Source organism: Balaenoptera musculus, chromosome 4 (assembly GCF_009873245.2).
Source record: "Balaenoptera musculus isolate JJ_BM4_2016_0621 chromosome 4, mBalMus1.pri.v3, whole genome shotgun sequence".
NCBI lineage: Eukaryota > Metazoa > Chordata > Mammalia > Artiodactyla > Balaenopteridae > Balaenoptera > Balaenoptera musculus.
Genome location: NC_045788.1, coordinates 45,834,612 through 45,853,542, shown reverse-complemented (window position 1 = coordinate 45,853,542; position 18,931 = coordinate 45,834,612). Strand labels below are relative to the sequence as shown.

At 36.8% G+C, this 18,931-nt stretch overlaps 1 protein-coding gene across 1 annotated transcript in view; it reads left to right on the top strand.

Moving 5' to 3' along the window:
- Positions 1-18,931, top strand: part of SERPINI2 (serpin family I member 2) — a 36,495-nt gene that overhangs the window by 7,561 nt on the left and 10,003 nt on the right. Inside the window, exons 3-6 of the mRNA XM_036851344.1 lie at positions 4,124-4,354; positions 6,165-6,359; positions 6,439-6,631; positions 18,078-18,175. Coding sequence (XP_036707239.1) covers positions 4,124-4,354; positions 6,165-6,359; positions 6,439-6,631; positions 18,078-18,175 — 717 coding nt within the window. The remainder of the gene's footprint in view (positions 1-4,123; positions 4,355-6,164; positions 6,360-6,438; positions 6,632-18,077; positions 18,176-18,931) is intronic.

The following is an 18,931-nucleotide window of genomic DNA, read 5'->3' as shown; positions in this document are numbered from 1 at the left end:
AAAGAAGCATTTATATAACCCATTGCATGTGAGTAGTTGTTTTCTAGCGTCCCAAAGGCCTATCTGGGATACTGTGTCGATGCTTTAGTGCTGGTATCCCATTTCAGGGGGTAGTTGTCCATCTCCCTGGCTATCCTGTGCTTTCAATTTCCATTTTAGTTTAAAATGTTTACATCACTGTCAGATACTGTGTCCTAAACATCAGAGGTGACTTCCAGATTTTTGATTTGGACATTTAGTCACTGTAACTATGACCAATTTCAGTATGTTTGCTTTAGCACAGAGTAGTTATTTTTAGGAAATTGTTTTTCTGAATAAATTATTTACAAGGTTTTATTTGCTTCATTTTAAATAAAGGCAATTTTATGTAGAAAAGAAGTTGGTGATAGTGAAGTTAATTGCAAGAGTTTTCCTTTGTGGATAATGTAAAACGAAGCCACTGTGTTGCAGATCTAGTCTTCATTGTCTGTATTAATTTCAGCAAATCCCACTACACAGCCCCAGAAACATTTATATCACATGATACTGCTTTGGAAAGTAATAGAACATTTATGAAGGTATGTAAAGTTGATTCCACGGTAAACTAGCAAAATTAGAGCCTCCGAAATTTAAATTACTTTAAATGAATCCATCTTATAGAGGAACATGGGAGTCTTAACAACTCTGGATTGTGAATATAATAATAATCATAGCAATAATAATGATGAGATTATCAAACATATATATATATATAGTGTACCAGTCACTGTTTTATGTGCTTATCTCATTTAATCCTCACAATTACTCTGTGAGGCAGACATAACCCTGCTATACGGATGAGGATACCGAGTCAGAGAAAGGTTGAGTAACTTGCCCAGAACTAGTTCTAAAAATGATTCACTGAGGGTTATAGGTCACAAGAGCAATAATGAACATTTTAGTATTTTCTTTGCAAGAGTATATACGGACAATTAAACATTAACCTTTTAACACGCGTAACAAAATCTACCAAACTTGCTTTCTATTATACTTCATTAAGGGAGGGAGAAAGAGGCACAGATGGAGGATAAGTACAAAAAGAAAAGAAGACCAGCCAAAAAGGGAGAAAATATAAATATTAAACTCTGGAAAATAAAAAAAAGAAGGGAAAATTAAGAAATAAAGGAAAAGAAGACACAGAGTTAAGGAGGGGAACAGAGAGAAAAAGTGCAGGAAGATGAAAAGAATGAAAAGCAAAATGGTGTTAAGGGTAGAACAAAGGGTGTGACAGATCAGAAGGTAGTGCCTAGCAGAGCCATACTGGAACCCAAGACAAAAAGAAAAATCAGTAACAATGAGCCTGTCTTTATTTAAAACTTTTATATTTTGTTCATCATGGATTTCTTTGTGTTAATATTGATTTAAAAATATATTGCAGTAAAATATTATTTATCTTGATTACTGAATTTGTTGGCATCTCCTTAAATTTTATGCCAAAATGAGTGTCTCATTGACCCATCTTGGTCCTGGCCCTGCCTTCAATTCCCTCTGATTGTCAAACGGTGCTATCTGTTCAGTCAGGCTATATTTTACTTTTCCGGCTACCAACCTGTTTCACATCTAAACTGCTTATTCTTCAGATGGGCATACAACTCCTAGCATCCTACCCCAACTGGAGCTCTCAGTATCCTCACTTATCCTTCTTTCCCCATTGCCAAAGCGTCTGCTCAGAATTTACCTTCTCCAGTTTACTGAGCATCTGATAATACTCCATTTTGCTTTGCCTCTAATGATGCTGCTTATTAATCGAAGACTAACTTAAAGGTGCTTCTTTATTCCAAGAGGGTTATAGAAAGAGAAGAGCATGAACTCCTGTCTCAGTTAAGCATACAAATGACCTTGTGATTGGGCACCTTTCAAGTTATCTTATCTCTCTGGATTTTAGATTCCTCATTATAAAAAGAGGAGTTTGGATTAGTTGATTTCTCTGGATCTTTCAGCTAAAATAATCTATAATTCTATGACTGCCTTTGTTTTCATCTTTGGATCTCTCACATTGTACACACAGTTGGTCTTTGGGCTTTTAATAGCAGGAGAAGTAAACATGTACTAAATTTTAGAACATTTTTTGGAGTTCTGGTACAACCAAACCAAAAGTCACATTCACTCCATGACTGGTAGGTTTTCCATGGCTCTGTTTTAGGAAATGAAATAAACTTATTCTCATTGCTTACCAGGAGCCATGGATATGTATTCTTTTTGATCTGTGCTAAAAGAAACTATTAATCTGTAAATTAAATCAAATGTATAAGGCAGATAACTTTATATTCTCCAAACTTGTGCTATTGGTGATATTTTTTCATTGACTTCTGAGTCCACTGATTTATCAAAGGGCAGCTGACTGTTTGTCAAACAGTCTTAGACCTTAAGTACATGACATAAATTTATTTGCTCTGACAAATGAGTTGGAACTATATTTTTCTCCCCCTCTCCTTTTTTCCCCATTCCTTTAAAGATGTTCATAAATTACAAACTTCTGAAAATTGGTTTCAAATTCTGCCACTTTATTTCTGACCTTACTTAATTCTTTTGGAGAAGCTCTATGCCTTCCCTCAGAAAGTCTTCTTTGTAGGCTCTCAGCTGTTGAGATATTCTCTCAGCTTCCAATAGCAAGAAATGATTGCATCTGAAATCATTGTATAAACAAGTAAAATAGATTAACATTCCTCCTTATGTAAGGAATTCCAGGGTTGTAAAGAATTATTGATATTCTTCATATCCAATCATATGGAAGTAAGTGTTTGTATCTAAAATTGTTTATGTCTGTGTCTATATCCCCACAAATGGAGAATCATGGAGTTTGAAATATGATGCCACATACCTTCCAAGCCTGCTCTATGGTTATGTAGGTTGTATCTGCACAAGAGCACCAGGACAAGGAGACAAGTGGGGACCGAAATGTAGTCTCCATTCAGCTGGACAAGATATGGGCATGCAGCCTACCACCACCACTCAGTGAGGGTGTGAGTTCTTATTTGCACAAAGATGCCTTATGGGCTGCTAGCTCTCTGATAAAAGGTTTACACACACACTTACACACCTTATTTCCAATAGACACCTCATAGCAAGTTCCTCTCAGTCTTTTCTTTTCCCTCTTTATTCAGTGGACATCTCCCAATGATGAACCATTTGTGTTTTCTTCCATAGAGGTTAATTGCATGCAATCAACTTTTAAGTTATGAAAGTGGTATTTTCAGTATTTAACTCAAAATAAACAAAGGCTCTGAAGGAACCTTGGATTTGAAATACAGTTCCCAGATTCAACAATTGAGTTCCAGAATTAAGCCAGAAGGGAATGAAAAATATTGGTGCCCTCTGGTAATAAATAGGAAGCCACTGAGTAACGATCAGAGCTGAATTCTCTCACGGCACATACAGCTTCCTGAAAACATGGTGGTCAGAATGACCCAGTGATAAATAAGCAATGGGCCAACAGTGATTCGTAGCTGACTCTGACAGACTCATTTGGCTAGTGGTTATAGTTGGAATGGTTAAAGATCTTTATTGTTCACGAAGACAGCCAAAGTATATAGATTCGTGAACCTGAAAAAATAGGTAATTTTGATTCTTACGCATCTCCAGAGATAATTATAAGGGTACCTCATAAATTTCAAAACTTGGACAGGCACAGTTGCTCATAAGAGAGCAATTCTTTCTTAAGCTGAAATAAAAGTAGTAGTGAAAAGGATTGCTCATCACTGTCTTAGCTGCCATCAGCATTCATTAGTATTCCTCTTTCATAAATATTGCATGTTATGCAAAGAATGAGATTCTAAAGATACCTTTCCAACAACTAAGAATGAGCTAAATTTGATTATAAAGAGGGAGTTTCCTTCAGCCTGTTTAAATGCATATTCTTGTTTTTGACAAACTTCAAATTTACCTGGACATTTTTTTTTCCTATATGAGAGCTGATTTCTCTACAAAATGCATATTCCACAGGAGATAAATGCTTAAAATATTTATACTAACTTAGAAAGGATCATTAGTTATACCTAAGGGTGCCAAAAATGGTGATATGAATCAGAGCGCTTAGAAGCAAAGCTGAGAAGCTGTTGTTTTTATGTTGTTCAATATGTCAGTATACATTATAATTATTTTTTAGGAGAAGAATTTTCTGTGCTGAAGTCATTTTTCTCTGCCATCTCAGAGAAAAAACAAGAATTTACATTTAATCTTGCCAATGCCCTCTACCTTCAAGAAGGATTCACTGTGAAAGAACAGTATCTCCATGGCAACAAGGAATTTTTTCAGAGTGCCATAAAACTGGTGGATTTTCAGAATGCAAAGGCTTGTGCAGAGACAATAAGTACCTGGGTAGAAAGCAAAACAGATGGTAAAGTTTCCCATTTTCATAAAGTCATTATTTGCCATTGTATTCATGGTTTTTAATATCCTAAAGTAAAGAATGGTTGAATATTTTCCTATTAAATTGTGGTTCAGAGGGATCAAATCTCCTATTTTGCTTTCCTGTTATTCAAATTAATACTAAATTGTAAAACAGAGAAAAATTGTAAGCTGCTTTGAAAGGTATACAGATTATTATTTTTTGTTTGAGAGAGATACCTATTTGTAGAATTCTTGATGGAAGAATTTTAATAATAATTTTTGTTTAAGTATAGGGTTTTTAAGTATGGCAGCAGGAATAATATCTTTGGCCAGGTAAAACTTAGATCTGTCCATCTCAGATGCCTTCTTTCCCACATATATTGTAAATAATTAACTCATGTTAGTTGAATGTGTTAATGTTTCATAATAAATATTGATAGTTCTGTCATAAAGTTGTAATCTAAACTTTAAGTGTAAGCTGGCAAAAATTCCAAAGGCGCTACTGAGTGACACAGTTGAACACAAGATTAAACTCATACAGATCTGAGTTCAAATTCTGACGAGTTCTAAACTATGCTCCATTTAAAATGAGGATACTATTAAAACATTTCAGGATTATTGGAAGGTTAAAAAAAATGTACGTGAAATGAACAGCATATATCAGGTCCTCAATTAATAGTAGCTTGTTTCTTTGTTCATTCGTTCTGTTACAAAAAACTGTGATGTGTAAGACGCCACTGTACTTTTCATGGGGAGCCTCCTATGGGGAAGCATAAGTTGAAAATATGAGAAGGGTGCAGTGAGCAGTGTTCATAGGAAAGTCCTATTATTGGGATACACAATGATACACATCCCTAGACAGCTCCATGGCACCTGATCATGCTATTGACTCACAGCTTGGAAATACTCATTGGACATAGAAATAGGAGACTGGTTTTTAATTTTTATTTATTTATTTATTTTTAAATTAATTAATTAATTAATTTTTGGCTGCGTTGGGTCTTCGTTGCTATGCGCAGGCTTTCCCTAGTTGCGGCAAGCGGGGGCTACTCTTCCTTGCGGTGCGCGGACTTCTCACTGTGGTGGCTTCTCGTGTTGTGGGGGAACCGGCTCTAGGCGCTCAGGCTTCAGTAGTCATGGCACGCGGGCTCAGTAGTTGTGGCTGGCGGGCTCTAGAGCGCAGGCTCAGTAGTTGTGGTGCACGGACTTCGTTGCTCCGCAGCATGTGGCATCTTCCCAGACCAGGGCTCAAACCCGTGTCCCCTGCATTGGCAGGCAGATTCTTAACCACTGCACCACCAGGGAAGTCCAGGAGACTGGTTCGTTAGAAGAGGAATATCATACTAGCCACTCTATTCTTGTCTTCTCCCAATGGTCAGTGGCTGCAGCTGCAAGAGTGGAGAATTTGAGTGAACCATTAACATATTAATTCTGATTGACCTGCTGAAGAACCTTGAAATAAAGTTTAAAAATTACCAACAAATATGAGGAAGAGATACTTAGTTTTTGTTCTTTCTGTCTGAGAAACAATTTACACAAATAATCTCACTAAAGAGAGGCCATTACTAGGCCTGTCCAAATTTGCCTAAGACAATCCTGTACCTCCTGTTTCCTAGTGGAATCCTGTTTGTACCTGTTTCCAAGTGAAATATCTAACAAAGTTCCCCTTTGTTCTCAAAATTGCCAAGTTTAAATGATAAAGCACCCTGTTTTTAATTGATTAGCAAAATAAATTTTTGTTTTAATTCCATTTAAAGCAGTTCCTTTGAATAACTATTGCATATTTCTTCCCACCTCTTCCTCTATTCCTTTCACAGGAAAAATTAAAAACATATTTTCAGGGGAAGAATTTGGCCCTCTGACTCGGCTTGTTTTGGTGAACGCTATTTATTTCAAGGGGGATTGGAAACAGAAATTTAGAAAAGAAGACACAAGGCTGATGAATTTCACTCAGAAATATGGTGCAGCAGTTAAAATTCCAATGATGAAGACTCTTCTGAGAACAAAATACGGTAATATGAAAAAATCACACTCTAAAGCACTATTTTGGGAATTGCCAAGTATATTAATATTTTATTTTCTCTGTTCCAGGTTATTTTTCTGAGTCCTCCATGAACTACCAGGTTTTAGAATTACCTTACAAAGGTGATGAGTTTAGTTTAATTATCATACTTCCTGCAGAAGATGTGAGCATAGAAGAAATGGAAAAGCTAATTACTGCTCATCAAATCCTGCAGTGGTTCTCTGAGATGCAAGAAGAGGAAGTGGAAATAAGTCTCCCTAGGTAGGTAATGTCATTTTATCATTCTTGTTCTTATGTTTTCACTTATAGAGGGACTTGAATAGCCGGCTGAAAGATAACCAATGCTTGAAAAGGCTATTGACAAACATAAAAAGAAAAAAACCCGTTTGGAGTTGTTACTCTACTTTATGGTTACAAAGGCAGGTCTGAACATTGCCAGCATTGCTTTGCCATGAGAAGGATGGAATTTAAGTACTCAATAGTCTCTGAAAGAGATGAACAAATGTAAGTCTTCAAAACAGAATGCTGAGATTAAAAGGAATTATTATTCTTTTTATTATACAAACTTATCTTTCTCTAACTTTTTTTTCCTGATTGGAATTTAAAATATTTTGTCTTCTATTGTGTTTAAGGAAAATATAATCCCCAAGACTCTTGCGATACTCTACAATTAAAAGATATGTTAAAGTACCTTTGACAGATGGTGCTGTAAGAGTCACTAAAATATAAATAGAATCCTAGGGTCATTTTTTATTATTGGGGTATATATATTTATATATATATTTAAAAATTTCTAATTTTTACACAATTTTAAAAGTTACTTTCCATTTATAGTTATTATGAAATATTGGGGTCATTTCAGATAGTTAATACAAAATGGAAATCACAAAGGTGTATCTCAGGAAGCCATAATTATAAACACTAATTTTTTTATATCATGGTTCCTGGAGACAGGAGAAACTTCAGAGAGTAAGGGGTGCCCAAATAAATCACACTCTACCTGAACTTCTAAAAAGAGACAGATGTCTAATAGATTATTTTCTGTCCCTTCATTTCTAAACTTTTCTTCAAACTCATCAAGGCCTTCCTGACCCTCCACCTCTCCACCCTCTTGACTTTTCCTTATTTTCCCACTTAGCCGGGATCCAGTCAGTTATTTCAATCGTACTCTCACCAAACATTTTAAATATATCTGTCACCTTGTCTTTGTCCTTCTGTAGTTCTCTCCTCAACAAGCTACTCCTGCTCCCAACTACTGATTTTGTTAAGCAAAACTCTCCAAATCAGTCACTCTGGCCTCCCTGAGGCTGGAACTTAGTAGTCTTTCTCTTCAGAGAACTTTCTTTTCTAACACCCCACCAAGATTTTACCTCTGCTCTCCAGGCACTGCTTCATGTTGATTCTCTTACTCTCAATGTATGTCTCAACTACCTGTTCCTTAAAGAAAACATATTATCATGCAGACTCACCTCTCTACCCTTCACCTCAAAAATTGTGTACATTTTTGCTAAACTTCTCTTCCTCTGTCTTCCTTGGTATCCTGGAGAAAGAGGTATCCTATGATTCCCTCACCCTAACTCTGGGCTCTTGATCCAAGTATTTTTAACCATTGCCTTTTTCTTGAAGACCCTTCTTTCTTTAACCCCTATGGCATTAATTACTTCTATTTATTTTTCTCTCTTTCTGTGAAATTTTCCTCTCCCTGACTTATACCTGTTTTCCTTCTGTCCCCAGATAATATTTACCAGAGTTTCATTTTCAGAAATTTCCTCTTCCTCTCTCTTTCATTTGTTCCTTACTATTCATGTCTCTAATATCGACTCTCTCCTTCCAATCTCTCTTCCAGTTCTTTACCATCTGTAAATCTCTACTTGGATGTTATTCAGTCTTTCAAAGAGTATTTCTTTTAGCTCCTACTATGTGCCAAACACCAGGGATATAATGGTGTATGTGATGGATAGTTTACCTATTAATCATAGAAATAATAATTTTTGGAACTGGTTACTTTCAAATTTACTTCTCTCTCTCTTTTCCCTTTGGAAAGATTAATATTTGGGGTCACACACAAAAATACCCCTCAGTTTGAGAACTGTCTGTGCTATGTACTAGTAGTGGGGTCTTAGGAGAGTCACTTAATGTCCTGAGTTGTGGTTTTATTAGTACAAAATGGGGATAATGGTACCTATAACTAAGGTATCTCCATCTGCATTAGTCTAGATAACAAATGCCTAGATAATAATGTATAAGTTCCAAACTGAATTGACAATAGGAAATACAGGCTTTTTTCAGAATTCCCTTCTCCAACATTTTAGGAATCCCAACAGGAATGGTTCACAGTCCGCAAATCTGCCTAGACTACTGTAGTCTGGACAGCTTTTCCAAACCACTTGGCCTTGTTATCAGCCACTCCAAACTGTAGCCACACTTCTCATACAACTTCTCCCATAGTGTGGACACAGACTTTGCTTTTAATTTGCCCAGGAACACTGTTATGTGTTGAGTTATGAGCTCTCCAAATTCGTATGTTGAAATGCTAACTCCCGCTACCTCAGAATGTGGCCTTATTTGGAGATAGAGTCTTTGTAGAGGTAATCAAGTTAAAGAGAAGTCATTAGAGTGGCCCTAATCCAGTATGGATGGAGTCCTTATAAAAAGGAGGAATTTGGATACAAAGATACACAGGGAGGGAAGATGATGTGAAGAGACATAGGGAGAAGATGGCCATCTACAAGCCAAGGTGAGAGGTCTGGAACAGATCTTTCCCTCACAGCTCTCAGAGGGAACCAATGCTGCAGACACCTTGATTTTGGACTTCTAAACTCCAGAACTGTGAGACAATACATTTCTGTTATTTAAGCCATATAGTTTGCGGTAATTTGTTAAGGTAGCCCTTGGCAAACTACTACAAGTAAGAGCAACTTCAATGTTTAACCAAACTTTACTGAAATCTAATAATAAAAAGGGCTTACAAGGTGAAAAGAAGTTTAAAACCAGGTTTCAGGGATGAGTATTCCTGGAATGTAGGTCATTTCTTGTACCAGGGAGTCTTCCCCTGTCCATTATTATCCTTAGCCTGCCATTGTCATGGTGCCGGGGGCCACTCACCCAAAAGAGGTGTCTTTCCCATCTCCATCCTACCCAGCATCCAGAGTCCTTCAACTTTTCCTAGCATAAAATGAAGGTAACACAGATTTTCTTCCATCCCCTCTAAGGCCAGATTCCTAGTAGTAATAGGAATCTATAGCAGTAGATTTCAACCCTTAGTGAAAACAATGTCTTCATGTGGGGTAGAACAGATTCTGCTCTCATCATCTCAAACTTCTCCATCTCCATCCCAGGGGTTCTATTTGCATGAAAAAAGCTCACTGTGTTGCTTTTCCCAAACAAATGAAGAACTTGCCTTAAAAGGCGAAATTGAATCTTCAGTTATATGGAAGCAGAAACATCAGTTGGCTGTTGTACCACCTTTTCCAAACAAATTCCAGGCACCAAATATTTTTTTTATCACAACATTGTTTATTTTGAAAAAATACAGAAATAATGTAAAAGTTCAACAGTAAACGAATTTTAAGAAAAGTGTGGTAGAATGTAACCTAGCCAATAACAATGATAGATATGGAGGCTGTGATAATGAGAAAAAATTATGGTATATTTTAATAGAAAAAAAACTGGATTAAAAATTTTTTACAATGATTACAGCTATGTAAAGAAACAAATCTACAGAAAGAAACAAAGTTGGTAGCTAATTACTATTATTAGCTGCTGTAACTGTAGCTATTTGTATTTCAAAATACTACTATTTTATTTTATTTTATTTTATTTTTAAATGTTTTTTCATTGTGGTAAAAGTCACAATATAAAACATACTATTTTAACCATATGTAACTGTACAGTTCAGTGGCACTAAGTACATTCACATTGTTGTGCAACTCTCAGCATCATCCATCTCCCAAATTTTTCACCTTCCTAAACTGAAACTCTGTCCCCTTTAAACACTAACTTCCCATTCCTCCTCTCCCCCCGCCACACCCACTCCGTCCCCCCGCCCCCTGGCATCAACCAGTGTACTTTCTGACTCTATGAATTTGACCATTCTAGGTACCTCGAATAAGTGGAATCAAACAGTACTTGTCTGCACCTAATTTATATTTGAATGCATTTTTCAGGTTAACTTAATATATGTCCTGCAAACAGATTGTACCTTTTTTCCCCCCTGTGCTATACAGTAGGCACTCACCAGCCAACTACTTCATGCATAGTAGTGTACATATGTCAATCCCAATCGTCAATCCCAATCTCCCAATCCATCCAACCCGCACCCCGCCTTGGCAGACACCAAAGTTTTTTTTTAATGTGGTGGTACCTTCAGTTACAGTACCTCATTGCATACTTCTATTCATAGCACAAAGCCTGGCAAGTATCAATAGAAGATGCTAAATAAGTAATGGTATTTTTTCTTTGTTAGAAACATCACTGCTCAGCCAGTACCAAACCAGAAAGATTCCTTTGACTTCTCAACCTTCCTCCCTCCTATCCCCTTAGTCATGCCCTTCTCCATGGTGTCTAACCACTACTTTCTCATCATCCTTCAAGATCCCCTTAAAATGAATTTCGTGTAGGTTTCCCCAACATACTCAGTTAGAATCAACCATTCCTTATCTTTATTTCTAGAACACTTTATTCTAATTTACACTATAGCACATATTACATTGCATTTTCATTTCTTGCCCACACTCTTGTCTATCTTATTAAGATGTGAGCTCTAGGAGAGAGGCTTATGACTCCTTCATTTTGGTTTCCTTAATCCCTAGCACATTTCATGGTACATAGTGTGTGCTGAATGAATATTGTTGAGTTAAATTACATAAATATAATCAAAGAAAGAGATTCTATGTTATTTCCCTTTATCTAATTTTAAGTATCTCAAAAACCAGAATTCACTTTTCTAGTCACTCTTGAATTCATTCCCTGTGAGGATGCTGATGAGGCCATTCCTCCCTCCCATACATGCAGTGAAAGGTAGGACATCGAGTCATTTCCTTGGAAACTTCGCTCTAGAGAAATAAAAATGACATTTTTAAAATTCACGAGACTGAAAATTTTGTTATCAATTATTCAATCACATTAATACAACATTACATTTAAAATGTATTCAGTTTTTACTAAAAGGATGAGTTTTCTGATTTCTTGAAGGAATGATTTGCTTATCTGCTAAGTTTATGAATAATTTTAATCCACCAGGACACATTTATTGAATTAAGTTTCCTGAGCACTCAGATCATGGATTGAAAGTCTTGAAATACATTTTCCTCAAAATGAACAACTTCCTTATAACAGAAAAATACCCATTTAAAATCTGTGTTCAGTATGGAAGAGGGAAAATTGTACAGGGTCCTTGGTATTCCTCTGCTTGTAGTTTCATTACGCCAATCTTTGCCTCACATGGCCATCTCTCTTCACACAACATCCTCCTTTCTTATAAGGACACTAGTCACATTGGATCAAGGGCTGGCTCTACTCCAGTATGATCCTGTTGACCTGAATCAAATAGACTGTCAGATGTTTCTCCAGCAAACATGGGTTTATTCAGAATCAACAGAGAATTTGGGGTCTGCAACCATTGTGGGCCACATGCAAGTCCTCCAATGGCAAGGGAAGGAGACGCTTTTATAGAGGGGAAAAGGAAGTTGGGAGGGCTATAATAAACAAAGAGTCTATGGCTTTTCATTGGCTGAGTCCTTGCAGGAAGGAAGAGGAATCTTTCTTCTTCCAGTTGAGCTCTGTTATCCTTGCCCTCACAGAGCATGTAAGCTCCCCCTTCTGGTCTCCCAACTCTGTTTAACTGATATTTCTGTTTATTAAAGTTTTTACACCCTCAACCTAACTAATTACATCTGCAATGACCCTGTTTCCAAATATGGTCACATTATAAACTGCTGGTGGTTAGAGCTTTGACATATGAATTTGGGTGGGAGGGGAACACAGTTCAACCCATACCACCAACTATGAAAAATTTTGTCATTGTAAAAATAAATAAATGAAAACCTCTCTGGGGGCAAAGTTCAGTAAATGCCAAGAAAAGAAAAATTAACCATAAAAATGCTTGTATATAAGCAACAGTAGGAAAGAGGGTGTGAGTGACTAGATTATAGTTACTGTTAGAAACAGTATAGAAACACTTCTCCTTCCCCTCTTTGATATATGACTAGTTTAGAATCAAGGCCAATAAGATATAGTCTAAAAATACTAGGGTGCTTTCTAGTGTTTACTATTTGTAACATATTGGATACTTAATTTTGGACATTATCCTACAGTTGGATACCAGCTAAAATCATCACATTACTTTTTCTAAATTTAATAGGGAATCCTATAAACATCTTAGTAGTCAGATTTCCTCAGGTTGATGAGTCTAACACACCCTTACTATGTATCAGATTTCTTTCTCTGTATAAGAAACAGTTTGAGATTGTATTTTTATGATTATATATATGGGCAAAATCGATCATTTAGTACATGTAAATAAGGTAAATAAACAAGAAACTTTCATCTATATAACATTTTAACTTTGTAAAGCATTTAATATTTACATTTTAATACTAAATGCTGTAGTTCTATAGTGTGACTTGGTTATAACTTGCATTCCACAGATAAGGAAACTATGTCACTCAAAAAGTAAATTGATTGACATTCAGTTAAGTGCTGGGAGACAGGATTAGCTCTCATTTCCATTGGCTCACAGCCTCATGATCTTATTAGTTTACTACTTATTAGAACATTTATCTCCAGTTCAAAACAGAGATTGATTGGGACCCCACTGTGAACAGGGGACTGGGACAGATGCAAAGTGATAGACAGGATTCCTATTTGATAAGATGGTTGCCACTTAGATAGAGTGGTGCAAAATTTGCACAAGAAGTTTACTAACAATATACAGTAAATACTGAAATAATAGTACAACAAGTAAGCACTAAGAGGTTCATGAAAAAAGAGAGGAGAGAAGGGAGAGGGAGCCCCAGAGACTGGAATTGTAAACAAAGGCTTCATGGAAGAAGAAGGATTTGAACTGGGCTTTAAAAGAATCAAGAGGGAAAAGTCTCATATGCAATGGGGAATTATTGTAAATTTCCAAGTAGGATGGTGGAATGATAAAGGCAGCATCTTAGAAAGATATATTTGGTAGTCACAGTGCCTTTGTTCATGCTGGATAACTTGTCTGAACTCTCTCTCGATTCTCCCCCCCATTCCCAGTTTGTTCTGGATAACTTCTGTTGGCCCTTAAAACCAAGTTTGGGTTTCAGATAGCTTTTCTGATCTCTCCATGCAAGATTCCACAACACCTTCCCTTCTCCCTGCTAGGAAAAGTTCTCCTAATACCTTGTGTTTATTTCTGCATAGCAGTTATATTAAAATTATTTGTTCGTCTTCCCTACTTGACTATAAACTTCTTGAGGTCAGGAGCTATGCATATTTCCTTTCTACGACACCATCACAATGTGTGCATCTAAAAAATAGTAACTGCTCAGTGAGCATTTGTTACTTTAATCTGAATAATAGTGATGTTCAGGATGTGTTAAAGAGGGAAAGACTGAAGCCCAAATGGTAAGTTCAGAAACCACTGCAACAAATTGGGCACTAAGTAATTAGTGCTTAAAGGAGCAGCCTCACTGCGGAAGTAAGAGGCGGGTGAGACATTTATTGGGGTGTGTGACTAACGAGATATGAGTTAAGAAGGAATAGATAGTTCTGAGGTTCTAAGTTTGACTTTCTAGGAAAATGAGAAGACATTGATTTTCTTCTTCTTTTGTAGCAGTCCTTGACTGGGCACCACGGACTTATGGAGAGTTCTGGGGTAAAATTCAGAGTCCTTGAAGCTCTTGACATTATTAGCAAGTTTATGAGTGTAAGGTCATATATGTGTTTCCTTTGGGAGAGGCTTCATAGTTGTCATTAAATTTTTGGCAGTCTGGGTCTTTGAACTTGTTAAATACTACACTTTTATTCAAAAGTATAGTAATAACTAAGCAAGAGCCATAGTTCTTCTGAGATACTGAATATTTAAAAATACTCACTGATGTGACATCTCACAGTATCTTTTATCAACTGTTGAAACCAGATTATGGAAAATAGAACATAATATTGAAGACCAAGAGCTCTGCCATCTCCTTACTGCGTGACTTTGATCATCTTGCCTAAGATTTTTCTCTTATTGTTAAATGGGAGACTAATAATACATGTCTCTTTGGGTTGCTGCAAGGAGTATAATGAGAAAATGTTTGTTATGTTTTTAGTACTCAGGATCATCTCATTATTATTTTTATTATTATTCTCATTCAACTTTAAAATGTCTTGACAGTCCATTAATGTGCCAGCACTATCCTGGATGCTTCCGCTCTTTGCCATTATCTCAGTTAATCACCACCGTAATTTGATAGAGATCTATTTTATATTCAGGTTACAGTTGAGGTGCAGACAGGTAAGTACCTTGCCTGTGGTCACACAGCTAGCAAATGGCAGAGTCAAAATTGCAGGAGTCGGAAAACTCTTGTGTAATGTGGGGCAAACATGAGGCAGAGCACAGCACAGAGCAAATGGTCAAGGCAGGGATAGGATGAGCAGCCAGGTGACAGATGTGACGCAGCAGTTCCACAGAGACTTTCGGAAAGAGATAACAGCTTCCATAGCACATCATATTCTTGCTGGGCTAGAAATCCATCCCCGGCTTGTCCAGCTTTGGATCTCTAAGTGCGTGAATGTGAACTGCGTGTGGGTGAGAGAAAGTGACCTCAGGGAAAATGAGGCTGGGTGTGAGAATAGATAAGTCATGACCAGCTTCAATGATGATTCTAAATGTTCTTTCACTTTAGCCTATCAAACACTGATACAAATTGGAATCCAAGTTTACATTAAGCATTGTCCAGATATGTTTCCTATGTGACAGAAAGCATTTTTAATTCAGCCCTTGAGGCCAATGGAATATTTCACACAAACACACACACACACACACACACACACACACACAAAGTGACCAGAAACTACTATGTACTCACGTAATAGTCCAAGTCCACCACTGTAAAGGATTGTGTTATATTTTTATCCTTGTGGGCAGCCCTAAGACTTGGTTGTTTCTAAGCCTGAACCTTCCAAAGATGACTCAAGCCCACTGTATCAAAAGTGGAATTCCAAACAATAAGGACAGGGACCTTGAGGGAAATCAGTCGAAGACATTTTGTCATTAAACAAGAGTCCTGGGTATAAAGGAGAAGAAAGGGACAACACCAATCCACAGTAGGGCCTGCAGACCAGGAGTGACTCCTTCTTCAAACAGAAACTCTGAATTGTGTTCCTTCGTTTTCTGCAGCTTTAACCTGTGTGAGACCCCTTTAAGCACAATGGTAGCCTAGGGCAGTAAATTGCTGCCTTTTAAGGAGGCAGATAATGTTTACATAGGCTAAAACATTCATTTCATGATTGTTTTGTTGGTAATTGTCTATCCAGTCCTTTTGCTACTCATTCTTTTACCTTTAGCTGTATTTTTTTTGACAATTTTAGAGGAGAGTCAAGGAAAAGAGGAAATGAACCACATCTAGAATAAATATTAAGATTCACAAAATTTGGAAGAGGTACACAATTAACACTACACATATTGTATTAATCGAGATTACAATTTTGGATTATATTTAGATTAGAAGGCAGTGGAAGTTAGCACATTAGCTCTGACTTGGAAGGGACCTGCATTTGAATCCTAGCCCTGTCTCCTATCTTGTCCTTGAGTCTGAAAATCAACCTTCTCAAAACCTCCACTTTCTTATATGTTAATGGGAATAGTAATGCTCACTTCCTAGGGTTTTTGTGAAGATTAAAAACTATGATCTATATTAACTGCTAACACACAGAAGTGCTACTTCACACCTGACTATTCATGGCTCCAATAATTATGGCTAATTAGAAATCGGCCGTAGATTATACTTTTATTAAATGGTTGAATGGGTTTCTATCACTGTAGGTTTCATTGGACTATGTTATGAGCAAGACTGTTACTTAAATGACTCTCGGTATAATTAGACCTTATTAGAGGTTGTAATAAGTCTTGCAGTATTCTTGTCATTATCCCAAAATCATTGGACTATTATACTAAAAATTGCTAAATTATGGGTGGAATAGAACATTTATCCTCAACATTTTAGAAGCCCATACTCCATTCAGTATAAAAAAAGTGTGGTAATGAAAATAGAAAAAAAGAACAACCCCAAAGCCTCAAAACCATCATGCTGCATATTATCTTTCTTAGCAGGAAGTTAAAAGGAAGAAGTTGAAAATGATTGACATAAAACAAGTTATTTTCATTATCAGTAGGTTTTAATGTGCATGTAGTGAGTTGTGCCCATCTCCAGTCAGCTAGGGTTCTGAATGAATAAACATCTTCCAAAAGGGCATAATATTTTACCAAGAAATAATATAGGGCCAGTAAATTTTTGCCACAGCATGTTCCTTGTTTTGAAGAACTATAATTAAGAAGCTTGTTCAGTATTTGGCAATTAAAACAATGATCTAATTAGACTGATTGCACAAGCTAATTTCTAGCCCCAGATGTGGGCCTACCTGTTAGCTAAGCAAGGATCCTGTGCTTGGGCAATCGTGTCTGCATCCAAACCAGAGAGCACGGGGGCAAAGGCCCAGCTAGGGCACAGACAGAGCTCCTTGGGCAGGAGCTGTCCTGGGATTTCCCTGAGGTAGGAAATATACATAGCCCCCTGTTGGAGGACTTTAGACTCTTTTCTTTCATAAACAAAGTCTCCAACCTGGTTGTCAAATGTAAATGGATGCTTTTAGCATCTTTAAAGCCAGTAAGTACTAGCTTCTTTTTTTTTTCTCCCCCCCCCCTTTTTATTGAAATGGGAAAGTGAGGGTCACTGATTGCTGTTGACTTGGAATCATAGAAGATCAGTGCCTGAGAGAATCTTTGAGATTCATTGGTGAAGCTCCCTCTTCAGGCAAATCGAGGCTTGGAGACTTGCGTAGAATCTGGAGTCCTAACTTAGGGCCCTGCATTAGAAGTATTGGCCAGCTTTTTTTTTTTTTTTTCCTATAATTTTTACTTTATTGGAAAGAAATTTAGTTCTCTTTCAATCTTTTACCTGTAAAATACAGGGCTTTTTGGGAAGATGTTAGGTGTGTCCGTAAACTGAAGGAAGTCACATCAACTGTGACAATAGATGGGAAGGCTCATAGGTTACTAATGCCCCCTCTCTGTACCTCAGTAGCCAACAATCTTCTTTAAGGACCGTTGGCTTCTGTTTCTGGCTCATAGTCTCTTGGATGCCTGCCAGGAACCATCTTTGATGATGTGAAAAATCTGAGTGTGTATAGTTGCTGGAAGGAAGCTTTACATTTCTAGCGAAGAAGCAAATAATTGAAAACTTAACTAGAATTCACCCTGTTTTGTTGGGTAATTGTTACTTCAAAAAATAGAGTATTTGCTTCTCCCTTCCCAACCAACCATTTATCTGGGAAACAAGTTATTAGCAACTCAGAACTGCTCAGTGGAGCTGGGGAAAAATGGTGTGAAAAGTGAGGAAACGTAACTGGGATAATGAAAACAAAATATTTCACAATAAAATCTCTTCCAAGTCATCCATTTTATAAAAATCATTTTGGTAGAAAATGTGTACAGTGTTTCAAAAATTTTCCTCTTCATTTTTTAAAACAGATTTAAAGTAGAACAAAAATTAGACTTCAAAGAAGCTTTGTATTCATTGAATATAACTGAGATATTTAGTGGTGGCTGTGACCTTTCTGGAATAACAGGTAATATGGAAAATTATTCTTATATTATCATGTAAATATGTTTTCTTAGTAATGATGTTAACTGACTGATCTTAAAACTGAGAGAGCATTTGGCCCCAGAAAATACATACACAGAGAATAAATGTCATAGTCATGTCAAGCTGTCTGTAAACAAGCACTCTATTTTGCACTTAAGTAGTTTTGCTTAATGAAAGTCAGACAGCATTATAGAATGTTAGATAAGCCTTCTAACCATGCTTACAGTGAGACTGTGTAGGAAAAGTATTATATGGGCTTTTATTCCAGCCCTGTTTGGATTTCCTTATCTGAATAATGGGAATTACAACTTTGAGGCTCTCATCTAAGCAGAGCTAATAAAACTTTTATAAACCAATTAGCAAATGTTAATTCGGTAATATTAGAGGCCATGAAATAGGCATCCACAAGCTGCTGGATGATGAACACAATCTAGAAATTGTAATGCTGCAGTTTGTAGATTTAGCTTGAGACTGACAACACATCTGAGGAGAAGGAGCTTTTATGCTAACTGGCACCCGGGAAATTGTGTACGGTTAAGACACTTACTTACACAACAAAGCCCAAGACAGTCTTTAATTTTTCTCATCCTGGCAGTACCCACTAGTTCAAAAATAACTAAAGAGAAAAAAATGGATGAAGAGGGCCAATTTGTCCTAAGTTATCTGCCCTTTTTTAAATTCAGTCTTCTGTTTTATATATATAAAAAAAACCAACAGTCCTAATGATACAGGCTTGTCT